We start from the raw sequence: 23,072 nt of genomic DNA on the forward strand, positions 1-23,072 counted from the left end.
GTTCCTTGCTTAAGACTTATGTGTATACTTGATATCTGTGATGGAGTGATCGTGTGCACATATGTCTGAGCGACCAATGAAAAGTATTATTATAGAAGGGTTTGTATGTGGAAACTTTCAAGGAGGGATGACTGGAACTTCTACATATTTTCTCAGCTATTTAGTATGTTTTAAATGATTTCTGAATAGTCGGTGTTCACTGCATTAGCTATTGGTAATTTGTGGCTAATATAGTGCTCGCAATACTAAAAGTAAAATAAATGTTGGTTCTTTGTGAAAACTCAACTTGAGGCGGATGATGATCCGGTAGCTCACTACTTGGGATACTACGATTGAAGCCCGTAGCGACAATCGTAGTGGGATAGGACTGAGGTGTCCTCATTTTGGGTACTTTTGTATATGGCTTGTGACGTGTGTGTCACACATTATTTTGTATAAGCCATTCTTTTGTAATAGTAATATGTAGTTAAACTTTAAACAGATAAATTTGTGTTATGGCTCACTTATGTATAGATAACAGGTTCATTTATAGTTATGCTTTTCCGCTATGTGTATTGGTATCATGATTTATTCCGCTGTAGATGTAACTCTGTATATCAGGTACATGTTATGGGACATGTGTTTATGTTGGGTGAGCGACACTTAGTCATGTCACTGCGATGACTCGTTTATGTTTGTATAAAAAAAAAAAAAAAAAAAAAAAAAAAAAGGTCGTCACAGCAAATGGTATCAGAGCCATTGCCCAGCCTAAGATGGTGGGAGCGTGCACAAGCCAATGAGGGACGCCATCGGGGACGCTGGGTCCAAAGAGGGGGTGATTGTGACGTCCCACATCGCTTGGGAATGAGGATGTGCTATATGTATAATTGCACCATTTATGACACAACGCGTTTTAAAGCCGTGATGGTTATGAACCTATCAGAACTCCGCAGTTAAGCGTGCTTCTGCAAGAGCAATCCCAGGATGGGTGACCTCCTGAGAAGTCTGGTTTGGGGAGCCAAAAGCGGACAATATTGTGTCATTGGGGGTGGGTCGTTACAAACCGCATTTCTATAACGCGCTTCATGTGTTTCCTTATTAAGGCTGCGTCCGGGCGGTTACAAGCTGTCTTCCCAATTCGTGTCTGCAAAGAAATCTCAAATTCTTCTCGAACGCTGAATAGCGTACTGATAGTGTTGCCCTGTCATCTGGACGGATGCACGCTGAAATGCTGAACTGTTCAGAATCTTCTCGAACACAGATAGGCGTCCGGACGAACCAAAGTCCGTCCGGACGGAAACAAGGGATTCGACTTTTGCTGAGTTGGAAACTGCGTAGAATCTTTTTGAAACTCTGAAATTGCCTTCTTGATGCTTGTGACACTGAAACTTGTCATATTAAGGTCATTTCCATATTAGAAAAATAAATTCTGAATATTTGAAGACTCTGAAATAATACAACATCCATGTTAAAGTAGCAACCTTACATGATAGTGATTTTGTCAACAAAATGTAGCCAATAAAACTAACAATTATGTTATATTATTACTATTGTATAATATATATATATACTTACATAATAACTAGTTATACCTTATATTATTATATACATATTATATAACATGTGGGGTAATTGTTTATAGTACATTATATACTATACAATTAATATGCACGCATGCTTACTTACAATATTGTCTGTGCATGCATGCTTATTTATTATACAATATTAATGTAATGTGCACGCATGCTTACTTACAATATTACTTGTAAGTAATATGCATGCTTTACTTATTAATACTTGTGCATAGTTAATTACTTACAATATTGTATGGGCATGCTTACTTATTATATATAATTTTGTTATACAATATTAAGTATTCTATATTTATATTTATAAATTAATAACACATGGTTAATTACTTATAGTTGTATAACATATTATATAATGTATATTATAGTTGCAATTATATTAATTATATATTAATACTTAAACCAAAATATATAACAACATTTAAAGAAAGAAAAAAATTAATTTAATTTCAATCTCTACATTAAGTTATTTAATCCTAATTAAAATAATTAGTATAAATAATCATTATTTAAACTAATTAAAATTTGTTTAAATAATTTAATTTAATTTCATGCCAAACTGACATGTCACTAAATTGTGGCGTGTCAATCAGACACACCACTAAATTGTGGCATGTCAAATTGACACGCTGCTAAATTGTGGCGTGTCAATCAAACACGTCACAAATTTAGTGGCGTGTCAAATTTAACACGCCACTAATTATTTTAGTGAGATATTACTTTTTAACACGCTAGTAATTAGTGACGTATCAAAAAGTAATGCATGCCACTAATTGCAGAGTTTTTTGTAGTGAACTCGCATTTTTTGAAATCGCAAACACAAACGGACATAGTATTATGTCTACATTGTTTGATTTTTGAAAAACAAAATTCTGAAAAACACAAACAAAAGCGACCTAAATCCTGTGTGTAGAGGTCAAACGTGCAACAGGCAAAACGTACAGGAATGGGACACCATTCATCCATAAAGGCAAAGGAATAAAGAAGTTCATTATAAGCTTCTTCCATATAGTGCAGAGGCCTGAACTTCACGTTTAATATCTGTAATTCGATCTAGAAAGTATCTGAACACGTTTGATATCTTACACCCTACGAAAATTCATGAAAGGGACAATCTCTTCCTTGTACTTTGAAAACTTTTAAGCTTAATTTTGTACAAATTAAAACCCATGACATTGCTTGATATTGCATGGGAGTTAGAAATAGTTGATAATCTGTCTGCTACACAATTTTCATACAAGCTAGTCTATCAACTGATATATTTTGATGATATATAGGCCTATACAGACACAAGAAAACCTTTTGTCTGCAATCTTTTTATATACATAAAATACAGCTTTGCCAATGTCTGAAGGGAAGTTTTTCAAAAGGATCAACGAAGAAGAGAGAGAGTGCAGATGAAAGTAAAAAACATGAACACGGATTTGATGCAATATGGGGGCCGGGGTGATGGCTATCCCGTCTCTGTGATGTTTTGTCCTATGGATCAATATCCGACATAATTATAAGATACTACTTATAAAATTTACTTGATCGAATAAGTGGTTTAACAGTTCAATTTTTTTTATTAGAAAGGTCATAAAGGTAAAAAAAAAATCTTATACATTTATCGTTGCCAAAAGTAAAATAATCTCTATTCATCCACCAACCTATGCCGGTGGGGAAGCATTGGAAACTTCAATATTACCGTTTCTATCTTCAGGCTTGGGCTTAAAATCGTCGAGATATTGCTGATAGACATACGACACAAAACCCCAAATAGCCAACACCATGGAGATCACCTTTACTCCACCAAGCTTGTCGTGGAAAACGACCACAGCAGCAACCGGAATAACAGGCAAACCCAGAACACTAATGGCATTGGAAAAGAGCGAAGACGCCTCAAAAATCAACCCTACAGAACCAACAGCGAAAACCTGCCACATTATGGCCGTCCAAATCAAAGTCATGAGATAGGAGACTTTCCCAAGTTCAAACTCCTCCATTTCTCTGTTCAAACCTTTCCACTCTCCGCTAGCAAAAAGTCCCACCACGATGGCTGCAGTTGCGACGAGTGATTGATAGACTATCATGTCCATGACCACTGTAAATGTCTCCCTTTTAAGAACCTTCCTGAAGGCTAGCTGTGTTAAGGAAAGCACCAAGCCATATCCGGCAGATGCAGCAACAGTGCAAACAAACCCAATTACATACTTTCCTTTAGAGACTCCAGAGGGGTCTTCAGAGTCTGATTGAACAACGAGGAGGATAGAGGAAATGGTGAGAAGGACTAGAGAATTCACTATGAAGGGAGTGAACTTTTGTGAATTAAGGAAGAAGGAGAAAAGGGCATTGAAGGCCAACTGTGATGAACAAATGAGTGAGTAAGTAGATACTGGAAGGTACATTAACCCAATTGAATACAATAAGCAGTCTCCTGCTACAAGTAGGCCAATGGAAACATAAATTGATGAAAGTATTAAGGTTGAAGGTGGTTTTGAATGGACAAGGACAACGACACTGTCGTCTGTGGTGGGTTTTTTGGGTGCTGAGATGATGTAGTAGGGAAGTACGAGAGGGAAGGCTACAAGCTGCACAAGGGTTGCCAGCCATTTACTCTTGCCGCCTTTCTTGTAATACAATCTTCCGAGGAGTACTGAGACTGACTGGCCGGAGATGAGAAAGATTGTATAGATGGCCATTCGGAGCCACCGCTTGTAATTCCTACGTTGAGCGCTTGTTGGTCGGCTGGTGGCATTTATATGCTCTGTCGTTGAGTTTTCTTCTTTGCCCACTTTACCTGTTAAGAACACAACGAAAGGATTAGAATGGTAGCAAAATGATATCGGATCGGAATGCTATTTTTTACTGTCACGTTATTCTAATTTTATGGCAGTAATTCAATAGTCTACTGAATCAATTTAACCATTTTTTCTTAAGAGAAATATGATTTAGTAGGCCGTTATACGACTATCGTACAATTGGAATGACATAAAAGTCAAAACTACCTATTAATTTTTCTTTTTTACAAGTTCTTGCTGATACGAAGACTGTTTTTCATTGTTACATACATCATCTCAATTACATGACAATAATATAATAGTCTACTAAATAACTTTACTCTTTTATCCGTCGGTATATTTTGGTTTTTCTTAAAAAGGTCTTTTGTCCAAGTATGCCTCTCTTGTGTATCCCAAAGCCTCTTAATTAAGAGGCTTATAAGTCTTATCCACTCTCAGGGGATCAGAGCACATAGAGTAAACAGGGAAAACTCCTATACGTCTCCACTTAGCAAATTAAAGGTAGCATCTTCGTGTCTATCTGTTACATATTCACGCAGATAGCACATATCCATGATTATGACATCTCCTGGCCGGACATATTCTATTTTTGGTAACTCCGATGATCTACCAACTACATATATAAATCAAAGAGAAAAGAACCCTACCTTGGTCTTTGAGAATATTTAAAGGAGGATTTCTTCTTGTAAAAACCAAAACCTACAAGAATATATTCTAACAGGAACACATAAAAAGGTGATGTATGTTCAACGATTCTCCTGTTTGCGTACAGTTTATAAGACTCCTATCAGTTTCTATTATAACTGAAGCAAACTTGAATTACTAGAAACAAAATCAAAATCATATGAAAAGCTGAATTCTGGAAATCAAACTAAATCTCTCTCTCTCTCTCTCTCTCTCTCTCTCTCTCTCTCTCTCTCTCTCTCTCTCCTGCTCCTGTACCTGAATTCTAAAAAAATAGGAACAAAAAACTGCTCTCTTCCTAATAAACATAGGAAAATTAAAGCTGACTTACTCATGATGTGGAGCTGTACTTGTTGAGCTTCTTCTCCCATGTCAAAGGTGAAGAAGTTCCAAAGATGTGTGTGAGAGAGATCTGTATAGAGAGAGAGAGAGAGAGAGAGAGAGAGAGAGAGAGAGACAGGGTCTAAATGCAATATTGAAAGTGAAGCATATATATGTATGCCAGTGCAATAAAGTTTTGCTGCATTATTGTTATATAGCATTAATTTCCTCTTAACACTTCGACTCTTCCCTTCTCAATGGGCTAGCTGACCCATCCAAGTGAATGTTACAATTATTATTTAAGATTTTTGTTTAGTTTTAAAAATTTAATTACCACCACTCAAACGGTATCCGGTAGTCATCAATCTCCTAGTGGTGCAAGCTAGCTCATCAAGGTGATTTTTACAATTGGGAATAATAATCAGAGTGGTGAAAGGTGATCATGACCTGATTTGATTACTTACCCTCCTTCTGTGCCATGTCTCTCAGCCAATTTTCCTGGGTTTGGAGAGAGCAATATTAAAGCAGAAAGCTACAAATATATATATATTTCGTCTTGTCTTCATCAGATAGACAGTGCCATATTGTTTGGCGGGCCGCACCAGGTGGATGATATATATATATTATATATATATATGGTATGCCGCTTAGTTGCATCGATCCAAATATCAGGGTTTGAATAATTGCTGAGAAATTGAGGTGCCCGCCTGCCCTTCATTATCATGATCATCATCCCATCATGTGTTCATCACTAAAGATATTATTTGAGTTCAATGATCTTACAAAGATGTGACTTGAGAATGGGTATGTACGTGCTTATATATATATTTGTACATTTTTTAATACAATGTGTTTTAAAACCGTGATGATCATGAACCTATTAGAACTTCATAGTTAAGCGTGCTTCTGCGAGAGTAGTACCGAGGTTAATCTCCTAAAAAATCTAGTTCAAAGAAACTAAAAGCGGATAATATTATATTATTTGGAGGTGGGTCGTTACAAAATATGTGAATTTATCTGTTGTGATTGCACTCATGAGATCGTGTCGCACGTTGGTAAAGTATAAAGGAAGTGAGTAGTTAAAATATGTAAGTGGACCAAAGCCAAAAATTGTGTCCTAACATGTATACTCACTTACTCTTGTTTGACACTTCCTAACAATTGGTATGGGCTGCTGTTACTGATACGAGTGTTTTGATTTGATCAAACACGACTGCTCTTGGAGTACTTGTAAGTGGGGATCCAAGTCTTAATATTTGACAAGATAGGAATCCCAACAATATTATTAGCAAAGAAGTACAAATAAAATGGGTCAAATATCTGATTCAAAAAAATTAATTCTTAACCCGAAAGCCAAGAAAAGGGTTGCGGATGAAACCGACAGTTTAATTAAAAGCAGTAGCTTAATAGAAGGAGTACTCCATGGGACCTTGGTAGAGATAAAAATGGGGTGTTCAAAAAAGGGAACACCGATCCACTAAAGGAAACCTAACCGAACCCAATCAAATTCGGCTGACTTTGTCCAGGGCAGTTCGGTGGTCGGCCGGCTGGAGTAGATTTTCAGTTCTGACGAGGGGTTGGGTTAAGAATTAAGAGGGTCCTCTTTCTGACCAAATCGACTCATCAGCTGACCCTTAATTTAAATACATATTAAGGTTATTTTTAGCTATTTGTTTGAACTTTGAAGTCTTGAAATTTGTAAAAAAAAAACATATTTTCGCATTTGACTTGCATGAAAAATTATCAAATAATATTTTCAATATATATAGTTTCATGTAACGTAACCATATTAATCTCTAAAGAACAACTTGCATTCACAACATAAAATATTAACATAAACTAACTAAAAAATAAGCATAAAATTATTTTAATTAGAAAAAACACATATTGACTAATGATGACAAGACAGTAAAAAAACTCATAAATTAATGTATATATAAACCTATAAATCAAGTATTTGCCCAAATGTAGTGAATCCTAAATTCGGGAGAATCAAGATCATCTATAATTATTTGTCTGAATTTGAGAGAATTCGAGCAGGTGATTTATGGGACCCACATGCCTGGATAAGTGATTGGGCAGCCCAATTTTTATTTGGTCAGGTGGATCCCATTAGTAATCTCTCACAATCACCTGCCTGAATTCAAAAGAATTCGAATATATAATTGTAGAGGATCCTAAATTTGAAAAAATTATTATATCTAAATGTATACATAATGTCGTCATATGTTAAATTTTCTACTATTTTTCTATAAATTTTTTTTTTAAAAAAAAAAAAAAAAAATTTAGTTAAATAGGTGTACGTTAATTTTGCGACCACAACTTCACATTGCATAGAGATTATAATTAGATTTGGAAATAGAGTTAGAGGATGAAAATTTAGCATGGACGCGGATATTTTCATGCAATATTGGAGGAGTGATGGTATCCAAACCCCGAAAGGTTTAGTCATTGGATTATGATCTTCTCAAATTCGAGTAGATGATTGTGAGAGATCATTTATTGGACATTTAATTTAAACCCACATGATCAAATGAAAATTAGGTTGTCCAACTACTTATTCGGTCAGGTGAGTCTTATAATTAAGTGGTTTCTCACAATAATTTATCCAAATTCAAACCAATAATTTGAAAAGATTCTAATACGAAGTTCAGTCTTATTCAACATTTATCACGTTATATATTAATTAATTGCCTCGTATTAAAGAGTTACAGGTTCCCAACAATTTGATCTGCTGTGGTTGTGGACCGCGTATATCAATTATCAATCAGCTTGTCTGCATGATGCAAGTGGCCGGCCGGCAGTCCAATTTGATCATTTATTTTTCTTGGTACGTATATTGATTTCGGCAAGGACAAGATGGCAAGGTCTGGACAAAACCTTAATAGGACTATGTCAAGCTAAATTGGGATGCTTCAATTGATATAAGCACAAAGAGGATGGGATTGAGCGGTTTGGCTCGAAACAGTAGGGGTGAGGTCATTGCAGCCTTCTCCTCTTCTATCCCTTACGTTTAGGACCCCCGATGCGGTAGAGGCAATAGCGGCATGGCGGACAATAACTTTTTGCTGTGATAGAGGCATTCAGCGGGTTATTCTGGAGGGTGATTCTCCGCATGTGGTGAAGGCTCTTCGTCAAGAAAAATCAGAAGATTGATGCTGGCAGCGGTTTGGCCAACATATTGAGGACTCCAAGATACTGCCGCAAAGTTTGCAATCTTCTGATGTTCGTCATGTACGGAGGGAAGCCAATAGAGCAGCTCATCGTTTAACTAAAAATGAGTTAATGTCTATGGAAGATACAGTCTGGATGAGGAATTATTTCTTTTTTATTCAAAGTATTGTACTTGCTGATCAAGGTTCTTCTACTTGATATGAAATATAAGATCATTTTCTCAAAAAAAATATATATATATATATATAAGATTATGACTATACGTTGTAACGTATAAAATAGTATATTATATTCATACATATTTTTTAATGGAAAATCATGAAAGTTACAACTCAGTTTTTGGTACCACATGGAAAATAAATCTACATAATATTTAATATGCACGCAGCAGGTGGCCTCCAATGTTGAAAAATAAATTTGACTACTTTCTTCTTCTTTGATTTTGGGTCAGCTTAATTTCTTGTTTTTTGTTGGTAGCTTCTTATTGGGTGTCTTGGGACTAGTCCAATAATAGAGCCGCCCTTAATAAGTTTCAGTTTTGAAAAAAAAAAATAAAAACAAATTAAAGGCTTATTTCTTAATTTATTTATTTTTTATAAGTTTTCTTAATTTATTTTTAAGTTTAATAAAAATTCATTTTAAGTCTTTAACAAGCATTGAATGATATACTTCTATGCTTGTCCCACGAGGCGACTGTAATTGAATTTTTGGCTTTCGGGGTGATGTACTATGCCGGCTACTTGTAGCCAAATATCAGGGTTTAGATTTTAGATAATTGCGGGCGTGCACTCCATTACCATCGGATGAGTCCATGACTATTAATTAGATATTTTAGACCTCTATTCTTTCAAAAAAAATGTGAATTGTTTGACTGACTTTTATGCATAATGTGATCTCTAACTTATAAAGTGTAATTGCTTTCGGATGTGGTTTGGATTTAGTTCAATTTAGTTAGGTCATTGAAATACGTGTTTTATAACAGGACATCGAGGACACCGATTTCAATTTCAACTGATATAATTTTAATCTAGTAAAATTAATAAGACATTTTAAGAATTCATTCTCCAATATAAGTAAGTAAAACTCCACCATGTTAAATTACCATTTATTATAACAGTTTAAGTTAATAATAATAAAATAAAATAAAAGTTTAACCATTTAACTTTTATTCTAATAAGGTCAACAAAGCAGCCAAATAGGGATGTCATAAAATTAGTGGTGGGGAAGGAGATGGAGCTCAAGAACCAACAAGCTGGAAAAGAGTGGCAAATTAAGCCAATTAAAAAGGACTTGCTTCTTTTTCTTCTTTTTTTAGTCTATCAAAAAACGTTAACGGAAAGAAAAATAACTTTTGTACAACAGTTGTGCAAAGTCTTAAAAACATGTGGTAGATCCTATGTAGTAAATTCCACCACATAAGTTCCACGTGAAACCCATCCCATGTTTCTAGAGTGATGCACAACAATTACACAACTGTTGTGCACCAATCACTCATCTAACATAAATGCCAATCCGGTTCTCTTTCCTTGTATAGTTTTATTTTACTTTCTATTAATCTATATTAATTGTCTGACTTTTATTCTAGTTGTATGTTCCTATTCTATCAACCTCACTCTAAAGTCTGGTCTCTGCATAGTTTTTTTAACACAAAAATATGTAGTTCACTTTCATACATTCTTTTCTTTAGATCTCTCTACATACTTCTCTCCCCACAAACAATAATTAAATAAAAAGACACCTTCCTACTTCCCAGGCCCAGGAAAGAGACAAATTGACAAAATTATATTGATAACGAATCTTTAATTTCTTTGATGCCAAACAAGTAATCTATGTCACAGGAACCTACATTCTCTTTGATGATTTTTTTTTAAAAAAAAATAAAAAATAAAAAAAAAAAAAAAAAAAGGGGGGGAGAGAAAGAATTGATACGTGGAAATCTGCAATATTACAAAAAAAATATATATATTTCCTGTCATTTCCTGCCCTCTGCCACACTTGCAATGCATATTGAACTTCTGTTACAGCTCTAATGCAACAATGAGGGCAAGTCTCTTCCGCACCTTTGGAATATTTGCTTTAAGCGGTGGTATTTGCAAGCACCATCTTCCAAAATCCCCTTATTTAACTCCCCCATCTACATATTTTTTTGCACATACAACAGGAAACATCTATGCAACTCTTTCTAGGTATTGACTTCTCAGGCCTGTAAGAGTAATTTGAATCACTAATCATCATGTGCAGATAAGAATATTAGAACCTCTGACTCGAGATTTCGACAGAAGCCCTTCAGGAATCCAAACTACGAAAAATTTCACTCAAAAACAATTAAGTGGTGCAAGGGGATTACCGCTGAATGAGGGATCTGAAGAAGAATGAGTGAGAAGAAGTACAAACACAGAAAAATGGCAGCCCCGGCAAGAAAATTATACAGCAGCCGTCGGTTGTCTTTTGTGGGTACGAAAACTGTCTTCAGTGTATTGGTTAATTCAAAAAGCCTAAGAGATACCTGCATAAGCAAGTTCAAGGGGCATAAAAAATGCAACCAAAAACAGGACATAGTACTGGTGGCTTCCATATAATTCGAAGGTCAACAGGAAATATACTTACAAGGGTATAAATGGCGCTAGTGAGCATGAAGTTAAGCATCGGATATTCTGGGATAATAGAAAGAAGCCACTTAGGCTGCCCATTAGGTGTGTTTGACCTGCAGATACATATAGGGAAGTTATAAACGCATTTAAGAGTTAACAGAGTCTTTCTTTTTGGGTGCTTTTTTGCATATTCTCTCGTATTTTGCCTCTTATTTCTATCAACGTTTTTCTCTGTGCGCTGGCATTTTATTAATCTTTAATTACTATTATTTCCTTTAAGTGTCAGATGAGGAGAGAAAGGGACTACCTATACTTAAATATCAACTTAGATGATGGAAAAAAATAATAATAATGATCTGTTGGACATCTACAAAGAAAGCCTAGATACCTCTCATCTACCAAGCAAAAATATAGAAATGCTTTTGATATCATAGTATCAATTCACTTCCAAAAAGGGTTGCATGAGATTAAAAACTTGTACAAGGCAACGTGAAAGAGTTAAAAATGACAGATACTATGGTTATTGTAAAGATGCTCTGAAAATAAATAAATAAAGATGTAATACATTGGCTATATAACACAACACTTGGCAAATTAGTGAAAGAATAAATGAAAAATATGAGTAAGTTAACACACCTCAACCAGATATGGAACTGAGAAATATAGGTCTCCAAAGTTATCTTGCCAAGAAACCTAGTAAATCCAAGTAGAACAATTAAGAACCCTCAAAATATGGCAGTGGAATATATTTAATTATACATAGAAAAAGTCATTCATTAACCCTGTAGAGGGGTAGAGTAGTTCAAGGATTGAATCGTTTCATTATTCAGGTAAGAAAACATACGCAAAGAGAGTTAAAGAGAAACTCCGAATCTGCTGACTGAAATTCCGCAAGCAAATATAAACACTGGAATCACAAAGAAGGTGATAGTAAGATGCTGGAAAATGAACAAAAAACTGTACTCGATCGAACATTCTGCATTGCAAAGTCATAATATTCCCTTAAAATAGAACCAGTAAAAAACATTAATCAATACGCACGTTATGGGAATCCATGATGTATAGGGATGGTATTTGTTGTATGTAACCTTGTCCAGCTTGTAAATATATTCATACCACAAATAGCCAACCTAGGAAAAATAATAAAAATGAAATAGATCCACTAAATGAGAAAATTCAAAATAGATCATCAAAATCTAGAAACAGATAAAAGATATACTGTGGCCACAAAATCATGGCAACTTACAAATATAGCAATCGAAGCAACGCTTGCTTTGATCGAGACTCTCCTCTTGGTTTCACATTCCTCCAATTTCTCCATCCATTTCTCAACCTAACATATCAAAATAGTTGAAAAATTTAGAAGTTGTCGCACCAAGAGAGCAAAACCTACAAGATGATCAAACATTCCAGAGAATTACAGTGGGGTGGTAATACGCATATATCATCCCAATGATCCATATATAGCGGTCAAGTCCAGATCTGAAATGCCACTCATGCAGTCGAGGGAGATCCGGTTTTGCAGGATCAGTATATCCTGTCATGCAAATGCATAAGACAGTAGGTATACACATATTTGGAAGGAAAAAAAACCCTGAAAATCTGCCACTAGAGGAAGTTCAAGGCAAGCCAAATTAATATATTGAAATCTTACATTGTGCATACCATAATAATAAAAGCACAAAGTATTACATTTTATATATATATATATATATATAAATAAAAGTCGCATTAAGAGGAGAAGGTGGGGGGAAATCAAAGTTCAAGTGAGATAAACAAACAGAAAAGCAAAGACCTAATTGAGGCCAGGAAAAAAGATAAAATAACTATAATACCATAACAAAACCAAATGAAAAAGAATGAGACCTACTGAAAAACTCCGAAACCTGAAGCACATTAAAACAACTCTAGACTTCAAGTACAAGTTGAGTGCTCTCAAATTTCTGCTTAGTTCACTTAGAGTTGAAAACATGCAAACCAAACCAGCTGAGCTATGGATTGACTAGCTAACTTTCACATTGCTATTGAATGTAGCAGTAAGTCAAAACCAAAGCACGAAAGGAAAAATAAGGTAGGTTACTAACCTAAAATGAAAGCTAGTGGACTCCAGAATACTTCAAAAACTCCAGGAATTTCCCAAATCAAGATAACCACAAGAAAGCATGAAAGAATCTTCACAGCCATCACTGAGCGAATCTCATTATACTTGCTAAAAATCCCAAGGGCTCCATACACCATTACAGTGAAAAGCGTGTGCATTGGGCAGATATAGTACAGCATATAGTCATTGTTCAGAACAATGCAGCAAAATGCCACAAAGAAATTTAGCCGCCACATCATCTGCATCATATAACAAGGATTGACAAGATCTTAGATTAACAATATATATGGGGGGGGGGGGGGGGGGGGGGGGGAAGAATGAAGAGCAAATGAGTCAAATACTTGTGTGAGAAAATGATTATACAGTCTACACTAAAAGATGACCTGTGCAAAGCGTGCAACACTAAAATCCTTTCTAATGTAATAATAGGAGAAGTTGCCAAATCCAGTCATCCAAACATATGCAGCAATAAAGACACGTATTGCATTGTATATCTCTGTTGCAGCAAAGTAATGGTACATTAGAAACAGGACCTGTCAAAAAAAAGAAGAAAAATTAGCACAGTAAGCTAATTACATAAACAAAGAGCATAGTAAGTTACTGACAAATGTAGCTTAACTGTGCACACAAGCAGTTTCAGATATTAAACTAATATATCAGCAAGGGTTTTTGCAGTCTCAAATCTTTAACATGCCAATAAATGAAAACCAACATCATATTGCATCCCATCAAATAGTTTCAAGATTTCTTGGTTGCATCTGCTATCAAAATCATAATGCATGGCCAGAATAAAACAAATGAAAAAACATGTGAGACAAATTTTACTAGACTTAACAAAATGAATAACATATAAGGTAAATTAAGCCAGTTTGTGGCCATACGAACACAAGTTGCGTATCCAAAAAGAGAGAAATCATTAAAAAAATAAAAATAAATTAGTGGGCCTAAGTTTGAAAAAAGAAAAAAGCATTACAAATTTCTATTCCCAAGTAAAAGTTGAAGCATAATTACTAATCACAAGTTATGAGCTTTAGAAGGAATACATGCCTGCATCCATCCTTTCCACTCCTCAGTTTGATGCCGATTAAGGTAAAGTATGGATTTTCCAGAGAATGATGACACATCATTATGTTTCTTCAAAGAAGTCATTGCTGAAACTATGATCAAAAGAACGTAGAGAAAGAGGAAAAGATCGCGATTGTAATTCTGCCCAAGGAAAGAAACGCCAAAAATTGATCAACTGTCAGTAACAAATTACATCCAATTGTGTGTATCAAAATGTGTATTTGAAGCATGAATCCAACACCTACATCCATTAGCTTGAAATAAATTGTTTGTTTAGGACAAAAAGAAGTCAGAAAAAGATCCATTCCATATGGCGGCATGGTTGTTATTCCAGTCTCTTATATCAATAGCATGGCACATTTGACTATAAATTAACTGCTGGATAAAGATTCTGATATCTAGCCGAGCAGAAAAAAATAAAAGATAAAAGATAAAAAATATTATAAGGCTTCCACCGGCAGTGCTGAAAAGAAAAATTGAAATTTTCTACTTTCCTAACCTGGAAGAAGATCATAGATTACACATAATCCTGTATCAATTCTATCAATCTTGGAATAGTGGTTTTAATAGAAGATGATGTTAGCATGGAAAAGTGGAAAGTATTCTTTCCAACAACGACGACAACAACAACAACAACAACAAAAAAGAAAAAAAAAAAAAAAAAAAAAAAAAAAAAAAAAAAAAGAGGAAGGGAGGGGGATCATATTCCACAATTAAGTGATTTTTTGACAAATAAAAGTTCATATCATCAAAATATAAAATTATGCATGACATGTAGATGGACAGATATGAGGCAGCACTAGAATCAGGAAGAAAAAGAATAAGCGTCCCGAATTAAATAGAAAAAGGTCCCTTGTGGAGATCAGCAAGGATCATAATATCTTGGGGTAGCATCTGAGCGCAAAACCATCATAAATGGGATTATGGACAGGATTAGAGAAACATAATCAAGAAGCAGGCAAAAGCACCTTTGTAGACTCTCCCAGTATATTTGTGCGATCACATATGTAGAAATACAGTAGAATTGCCCCAAACTCAGACCTACATGAGTGTAATATGATATAAGCAAGAAAGAGGGCTAAGTTTTGCATCCCAATCAAAAGGATAATGACTTACATTGCTCTCAAAGTTGCTCTATTTTCTAGCAAGAAAGTGTCATCCATGGTCAGAAACCTAGAAACATTTGAAGTAAAAGGTAAGACCACTTAAAGACACAATACAAATGAAACTCCATAAAGATTAATCATTGCAAGTGACCTAATTAAATTCGCTTTAATGGATGAACTATAAATCTTCATAGATGCTGATCTTGTGAGGCCTCCTTCCAGCAAAGCAGCCCGATCATCTTCTTTGACTGTCTCCTTTCCCAGTTCAACCAGATTAATGTCTGAATGACTGCAATCCAGAATACATGGCATCAGATAATATTATCAAGAAAAGTCATATATTATTCCTTCCTGTCATTTTCATAAACAACAATCTTCTCAATTTTGAAAAATATATCAAACAGATGATGGTTAGACTTACGTGCATCAGTGCTCAAAAGGAAAAAAAAAAATGAGACATTTAATTTATCATTAAATTACATATTAGGAAAGAAAATTTTCAATATAATTTAAGAATTGCAGCATCAAATGGAGATCACACATTCTTAAAAAAGACCTGTTGTATAAATGGTAAAATTAGTAGAATCAGTAGGCCATTGAAAATTTCTAGTGTTTACTAGATGTTAATGTAGTGCTAATAATAACAACCACATGCTTACTATTATTGGCTTATGCTCCATTTGTTTTAACGTAAAATGTTTTCTGCTGTTTGGTATGACTGAAAATCGTGGTCAAACAAAAAACATTTTCCATTAACCAGAAAACCTTCTTTAATTTTCGTAAAATTGTTTTCCTTTTTTAAAACCGTAAACTATTTTCCGAGTTTGAGTTTCTCCTTCTCAAACTGATGGACCACCGCCGGAGGTTGCTTGCTTTTTTTGCTTCCGTATGAGCCAAACGCTAAAAACTATTTTCAAGAAAATCATTTTTTTTTTCTGAAAAATGAATGTTGAAAATATTTTCCAACGGAAAACATTCAACGTTGAAACAAATGGAGCAAATATCAACCCACCAACCACAATATCATTCAACCTTACACACACACTGACTATATATATAGCATAAAGTACATATGATAGCTCTACAGAGCTTACATGGTGTTCTTTACCTTAACGCATCCTTTCATTTGTTTCTTCTATAATTATTTCTTCTACCTTTCTTCTTCACTTGCTAAGTCTTTGAATGACAGAACCAAAATAGAGATCTCCTCATCCCACTCTCTCAAGTTTCTTGGATGGCATCGACTCCACTTAAGCAGGTCTCAATCATAATGGGCAGGTCAGGGAGTACGCATATGGGATTTGTGTTGGCTTTGCATGTGAAGACAATCAAGAACCGACTAGGTTTAAGATAGGTTTGAGATCAAGATGTAAGGTTCCAGATCCTTCCCCAAGTCATCAGTCTAAATAAATCTCATTTCAATGGCCAGAAGATAATAGTATAATCTTGAACTGTACAATTCCCTAATTTAGACCCCACTCTTCCTCTTAATTTGGGATGGTGTTACTCTAGGGTTTCATCAAGTGTTGCCTCAGTCACCATTCCCCTAAATAAATGCCCATACCAATGGCCAAAAGATAACAACAATTCTAACATATGACCCTGCACATTTTTGTATTCCTTAAATTATCTTGAACTGCATAATGCCCCAATTTAGCCCCCACTCTTCCTCCTAATTTGGTGTTGTGCTACTCTATGGTTTCATCAAGTGTTGCCTTAGTCACCATTCCTCTCTGGGGTGCCATGTCAGTTCAATCTAAAAGAGGCCCAAGGAGCAACATACAATTAAAAGAAGAGCAAATTCTAGTTAACACTTTTTCTTTTAAAAATCAGTTTGGTCAATCATTTCTACCCTTTGAAAGGCATATTCTTATTAATATAAGCAAGATCCACACTCTTGCATACTTATATAACTAGTCTCAAATAGTAATAAGACAAATAGAGATTTATCAGCAAGTAAAAGAAAGGAAGCAGATCCATATTCAGTATTGGTTAAACAGGTACATGATACACAACCAAGTGGGTGTCAATCAAATACTGCCAAAGATTCAAAATAAGACCAATTCATGTTGACACAAGGAACTTACACTTTAGAATGGTGTGAAGATTTCTGATATTCAAGGAACTCTGAATATATCCATGCGACGAAAATTGGGATTATTCCAAGCAAAAACGACACCTGGGACATATTAAGGGAAACTCCATTAAGTAATAAATAAAATCTAGTCGAAGAAAAAAAAAAGAGCAGAGATGAACAAACAGTACAAGAAGAAATCCAGAAGATGCAGCTATAAATTGATTGCAATTTAGCTAATGTTGTATAAGAGAATATAGTTCCTCAATCAACTCCAAACAAATAATATGGAAAAAGAACAAAAAAAATACTTATTCTTTTATTATTATTATTATTGGAAAGTTACACACGTCTGGTGGGACATGAACCCACGACCTCACCCTCTACCTTGCTACAAAGGGAGGAAGTACAATTTTAGCTAAAGCTCATTAGATGTTCAATTGAGTTAACAAAAGCCAAATGCATACCTACGTAGGAAAAAGAATTCTTTTCCTTTATTTTTTTTCTTTTTTGGTATTCTTGGGAAAAGAAAAATGTCAAGTTACAAACCATTATTGGTTTCATATATTTTACAAGCATACAAATAGGTTCATTAGGTGATTCATCAAAGTAGTTTGAGAGGACAATGGAAAAAAAAAAAAAAAAAAGACAAAAAAAAAAAAAGAAAAAAGAAAAAAAGAAGGATGCAATATGACATATCGGAAGCAAATTCTTGAAAAACAAGAGAACGAAAAGGCAAGAACAAGTTAGTACATATGGATAGTACCAGAACATAGTTCATATTGATCAAGAATAAGAAAAGAACCCCTTAACAAACACCTTCCCCCCTCTGTCCCCAACCTTTTAGAAGCCATGTTGCACCATCTTGTTAAGATAGCTTTGGCTCCTCTAATCAAAATCTTCTCCCAACCAAAATTTTCTTAAGAATAATCACATAGTTTTGGAATAGTCTTGTATATATCCTTATTATCCTTTTTGTTAAAAGTGATTCTTTTCTACCCATATTAAAACAAGATAATTATGTCCTCCCCCGTATCTTAGATGCAAGCAGACAGCATGTTAGGCATTTGGATCGGTCAAATGTGTCCAGTCCAGGTAGGAAGAGAATTGTGTACTGCATGATGTCCAGTAGAAAAATAGCTCTTTTAAGAGTAGTTGGGGGGCCGAGTCCTCATATCAATGGAAAAAAAAATGAGATACTTCACACTTTAAGTTAAACATGAGAGCAAACACAAGTCACTGGGTAAATTCTAAATTATTTTAAAATCTTACTATCTTGATTGAAGAAGAGTAGTATATACTGGGACTGTACCTCGTGCGGGAAAAAAGGTTTTCAATTCGATACAGGATACACAGTCAATTAAAATGATTTAGAGCCACTCTGCAAGCCCTTATTGCAGTTTGAATGTAAGCAATTACCATTTTTTTTTTTTTTTGATAAGTATGTAAGCAATTACCATCACTGAATCTAAATGCTTCACTAGGTGAGCTGGGTGGTGACTTTGCTTCTCTCACAAAAAGAACCACAAATTTAACAAGCACTTTTTATGTGCTGAAAAAGATAAATGCCAAATACCAATGGAAAATGTGAACTGTGAATAGTTCTAATAAATTAAAAAAGATAAAACCATGAATATCAATTTGAAGTTGTTGGTGAGATTTATTCCTTAGAGAGTTCATTCAATGGTACCATAATATAACATATTAAGATACCACTCAACTCAAAAGCTTAAGCTAATGGATTTGGGCTCAATTATGTTATATTAACGACTAATTCTTATATATTTTCGATGTGGAACTTAATTGTTTCACTCACATGTGCATACTCAACAGGAGTTTGCAGCAAATGCATCGAGGAAAACAATTTGCTACATTGAACCAACAGCATGAGACTTTTGGCAGCAAAGGATGAATTTCTTTAGGAGAAGCCAATAAACGATCCCCAGAAAAATTTGGCATACCTGGATAACCCATGCATGCCAATCCTATTCATGAGCTAATAACAAAAGGCCTATCTATATATAGCATCTCCACCAGCCACATACACGCATCAACATTACATACTAAATGGAATCCTCTTCACATCAAGTGCTCACTCCCAACAAATTTCACAAAACAAAAAAAATCGACGTTCAACAAAATTCACAAGCTACTACACAGATCTTCATCCCCAATTACACCATCATCCAACAAGCCCTACGACAAACTCACTATCCAATCCAACCAAGCAAGCCAAAATTTCTGAGCACTCACTCAAAATAAGCAGACAAATCAGATTACAATACGAAACATGCATAACCGAAAACACCGTACCTGCCCCGGCGTGATCGGCTCGGAAGCCACCATTTTTGGCCCCTCGAATCGGCTCGAAACTGCGAAATCCAAATAAAACTCAACCACGTCAATGAAGAAACCAATGAGCACATCAAAATAACACAGAAAACAATATTAGAATTGCATAATTTGAAACGTGGATCGAGCGGAGAAGTACCTGTCAAGCTCTTGGCGTGAAAGGGAGAGCGATTGGCTCTCTCTAGCACATTGAAATCATATAAATGAGAAATGAGAGTGGAGAGAGACAGAGAAAACCCTAGCTAGGTATCGAATACTCAGAGAGAGATCTGAATAGAAGAAAAAGAAGAAGAAAGCCTTCGCTTAAAGAATAGAGAAAATGTCGGAGGGTACGTCCCTCTCACCCTCCTTCTCTCTCTCTCTCTCTCTTTCTCTGAGCGTGGCGGTTGATAATAGCTGTTGTGGTGGGTTGGGTTGTTGTTGCGCTTTTCTTTTCTCACTACTCTCTCTATGACCGATAATGAGTCTAAAATGTTTTTTTTTTTTTGAAAATTTCTGTTTATATTAGGCAGGCAAGATTCAGTTATTTGCTTCTAATTATTGTTTAGTTGGATTGTAATCATTTTTTTCTTTCCTTTTTAAAAAAATGAGAGAGCAGGATTTAACATCGATAACTAGCGTTTGCCTATAGCTCTGATACCATAAAAAATAAAAATAAAAATTAAAATTAAAAATTAAAGCAAAATAAAAAAAATAATAAAATAGAAACAAGAAAATTTTACTTAATTCAGTTTATGACCTATATCCACAAAATAATAAGAATTAATTTTGAATTGTTTAACTATTTAAACGGGTAATTGTTGTAGATTCATATCCGTTCATGACCGGGCATTAATGGTGGTAATATATTTTTGAAAATTTGTGTTTTTATAGTATAGGGAAGAGTTTGGTGTTTGTACTTGCTTTCTATTTTGTACTTGTAATTATTACTTAATTAAATTATTTCCGAGTATAATAAGAATTTAGTGATCGGAATAAGGTTATTAAAGATTTCAAGTTAGGTGATCAGGTATATAAAATTAGATTTGGTTTGGTCATTTTGAGCGTAATTATCACTTTTAGGCACTGTTTGTCTTTGTTTAGCTTCAGACCCAAGAAAACTAGAGGAAAAAAAAAACATTTTAATATTAAAAAAAATTAAAAAAATTTAAAAAAAAATAAAAAAAAAAAAAAAAAAAAACACTTTGGGTACTCTTATTTATCATGGATGCAATGAAAAAAAAAATCTTTTCAAAATTGAAAGGATTCATTTCATGATTAAATTTTGTTTTGTTGCAAACAGAATAGATGGCGTCACGTCATTTAAATTTTTTTTTAAATAATGTGACAATATATTAACTTGAAATTGAGAGGATCCTAATAAAAAAATGGGTATTTTAAATTTGGCATTTTTTTACCCTATATTTTGCTTTTTTATTTTTTTTTATTACAAACATAAAACTCTTATATCACAAAGTATAAAACTTTGTATTTATTTATTATAAAGGAGAAGGTTGTGAGGAATTTTTTTTTTTTTTTTTCCAATGCTTAAGTTTATATACAAAATGATGTGTAATAGGATTTAAAATTGTTAAGAGGCCTTTTTTTTTTTTTTTTTTTTACTTCTTCTTCTTTTTTTCTTTTTTTATTTATTTATTTATTTTAGTATCATGGAGAAGGTTGTGATCGTTAATGAGTAATGACCTTTTCAATATAACATTAATAATGGCCCACACCATGGACCCATAAATATTTTTGTGAGGTTGAGATTTGAGAACGTTTGTTACCTTGGTGATGTCATAGAAAGGAGAATTAAAGACTACGAAAAAACGTTAAGGACCCGCATAATGAAGGTTTATTTTTCAATATTCTTTTAGGATTAAATGGCCCCTATTAATATTTTTCTTTATAAGCACTCAACTCAAGAGTCAAGTATAATACATACGAACGTTCATAATAAATAGTTTGTTGTTGATCCATTAAGGTTAGATTTGAGAAAATTTCTAGGTTACGGAGGATAAAGTTTTTCTTTAAATTGGGGTAAAAGAATTTCTTATAATTTAGTTTATTAAATTGACATGTATTAAAAACAAAAATTGCATGTTGTTGAAGCAAATTTTTGGCCGGACGGACGGACGGACGGACGAACTAGCAACATACCACTTGCAAAACAAGAGAGAAGTCATCCGAAGCCAATGGTCCTAGAGTGAGCGGAAGAGCCTTCTATGCTTAAGTCGGTAAACATTAAAAGAATGAGATAAAGGGACAGAATATAAGTGAAGGGGACCAAAGAATGAGAATACTAATGAAGAGTGTTTCTTTCCTTTTATAGGCTTACCATTCCTAGTCTATAATTGGCAAGTGATATGTGGAGGATCAATATGGGATGAAATTAATATGGAAGGCGATGAGTAATAAATTAGGATAAGTATTACACTTACTAAATTTATTTTCTAAAAGTTGATTATTAAATAATGTGTTAATCATGAATGAGATCTACCATTTCGAAAAATGTCACATCATTCTGGCACCATGTGTTAATTATGAATGAGATTAACTATTTCGAAAAATGTCACATCATTCAGGCACCATTCTTTTTTTTAAAAAAAAAAATAATAATAATAATAATTAGGAAGTAGAGCATTTTCCATAAATTAGATTCCTTCCATGGAGTGCCTCCTACGGTACCTTTTTTGCCGAATTAATCTCAAGTTGGCCATGACTGTTTTACAACATGCGTGGGAAGGAGGAGATTCATAAGTAATGATAGGGACCATATTTTTATCCTTCTAAATTTGATATGACTTTTAAAATCATCATTGCATTAAACTTTAATAGTAATCAATCCAAATTGAACAATAATTTTAAAAGCCACATCAATTTGGAATGATAAAAAGAGGATAAAAAGACGATCCCTATCATTACTCAAGGATTCAGTGTGTTGTGCTCGTGCAATAATCGATAGGCCCGTGTTTAAAGGCGTGCCATGGGTCGAAACCGTGGGCTTTTTGTATCCGACTGATACTAGTGGGCTGAATGATTCGTCGGTAATTGGGTACTCCATTTTCCTTATAGAAGTTGTTTGAGTGGGCCTCTTTATATCCGCTCCACGTGTGATAGAGTATACGAGAATTACATACATTTTGAGTACATGTCAATTTAGTAGATTAAATTTTAAAAAATTATTCCAATTCATTTTGAAAGAAAATTTTCTCATTAATATAAAAGCATTGATTTTTGACTTCATCCCAAGTTGTATTACGTACCTGGAGTGGCA

General features: G+C 34.3%; 2 protein-coding genes and 1 long non-coding RNA gene across 3 annotated transcripts in view; 1 reads left to right on the top strand and 2 right to left on the bottom strand.

The window, feature by feature from the left end:
- Positions 1-548, top strand: part of LOC133868417 (uncharacterized) — a 2,156-nt gene extending 1,608 nt beyond the window's left edge. The window contains exon 4 of the long non-coding RNA XR_009900329.1: positions 1-548. This exon is cut by the window's left edge and continues 147 nt beyond it. This is a non-coding gene — a long non-coding RNA (uncharacterized LOC133868417).
- Positions 549-3,110: 2,562 nt separating this feature from the next.
- On the bottom strand, positions 3,111-5,512 carry LOC133868415 (probable purine permease 10). Its single transcript, XM_062305306.1, has 2 exons — positions 5,364-5,512; positions 3,111-4,347 (listed from the first exon to the last, which is right to left on the bottom strand). The coding sequence occupies exons 1-2, from the start codon at positions 5,401-5,403 to the stop codon at positions 3,218-3,220; spliced, it is 1,170 nt and encodes a 389-aa protein (XP_062161290.1). The 5' UTR covers positions 5,404-5,512; the 3' UTR covers positions 3,111-3,217.
- A 4,900-nt stretch (positions 5,513-10,412) lies between these two features.
- LOC133868686 (protein REDUCED WALL ACETYLATION 3) lies at positions 10,413-20,217 on the bottom strand. The gene is made up of 17 exons (XM_062305661.1): positions 19,956-20,217; positions 19,778-19,836; positions 17,478-17,569; positions 15,542-15,679; positions 15,401-15,457; positions 15,253-15,325; positions 14,267-14,425; positions 13,603-13,752; positions 13,203-13,458; positions 12,540-12,655; positions 12,365-12,451; positions 12,160-12,248; positions 11,963-12,025; positions 11,755-11,811; positions 11,135-11,231; positions 10,875-11,033; positions 10,413-10,730 (listed from the first exon to the last, which is right to left on the bottom strand). The coding sequence occupies exons 2-17, from the start codon at positions 19,808-19,810 to the stop codon at positions 10,725-10,727; spliced, it is 1,632 nt and encodes a 543-aa protein (XP_062161645.1). The 5' UTR covers positions 19,811-19,836; positions 19,956-20,217; the 3' UTR covers positions 10,413-10,724.
- Positions 20,218-23,072: the final 2,855 nt, after the last annotated feature.

This window comes from Alnus glutinosa, chromosome 5 (assembly GCF_958979055.1).
Source record: "Alnus glutinosa chromosome 5, dhAlnGlut1.1, whole genome shotgun sequence".
Lineage (NCBI taxonomy): Eukaryota > Viridiplantae > Streptophyta > Magnoliopsida > Fagales > Betulaceae > Alnus > Alnus glutinosa.

What these genes read in the sequence shown, in the direction of transcription:
- LOC133868686 (XM_062305661.1), bottom strand. Translation starts at nt 19,810, where the DNA reads ATGGTGGCTTCCGAGCCGATCACGCCGGGGCAG. An exon ending in TTGCTTCGATTGCTATATTT is followed by an intron (nt 12,249 to 12,364) that starts GTAAGTTGCCAT and finishes TATTTTTCCTAG; the next exon opens with GTTGGCTATTTGTGGTATGA. An exon ending in TTCTCTTTAACTCTCTTTGC is followed by an intron (nt 11,812 to 11,962) that starts GTATGTTTTCTT and finishes TGGATTTACTAG; the next exon opens with GTTTCTTGGCAAGATAACTT.
- LOC133868415 (XM_062305306.1), bottom strand. Translation starts at nt 5,403, where the DNA reads ATGGGAGAAGAAGCTCAACAAGTACAGCTCCACATCATGA. An exon ending in AGTACAGCTCCACATCATGA is followed by an intron (nt 4,348 to 5,363) that starts GTAAGTCAGCTT and finishes TGTTCTTAACAG; the next exon opens with GTAAAGTGGGCAAAGAAGAA.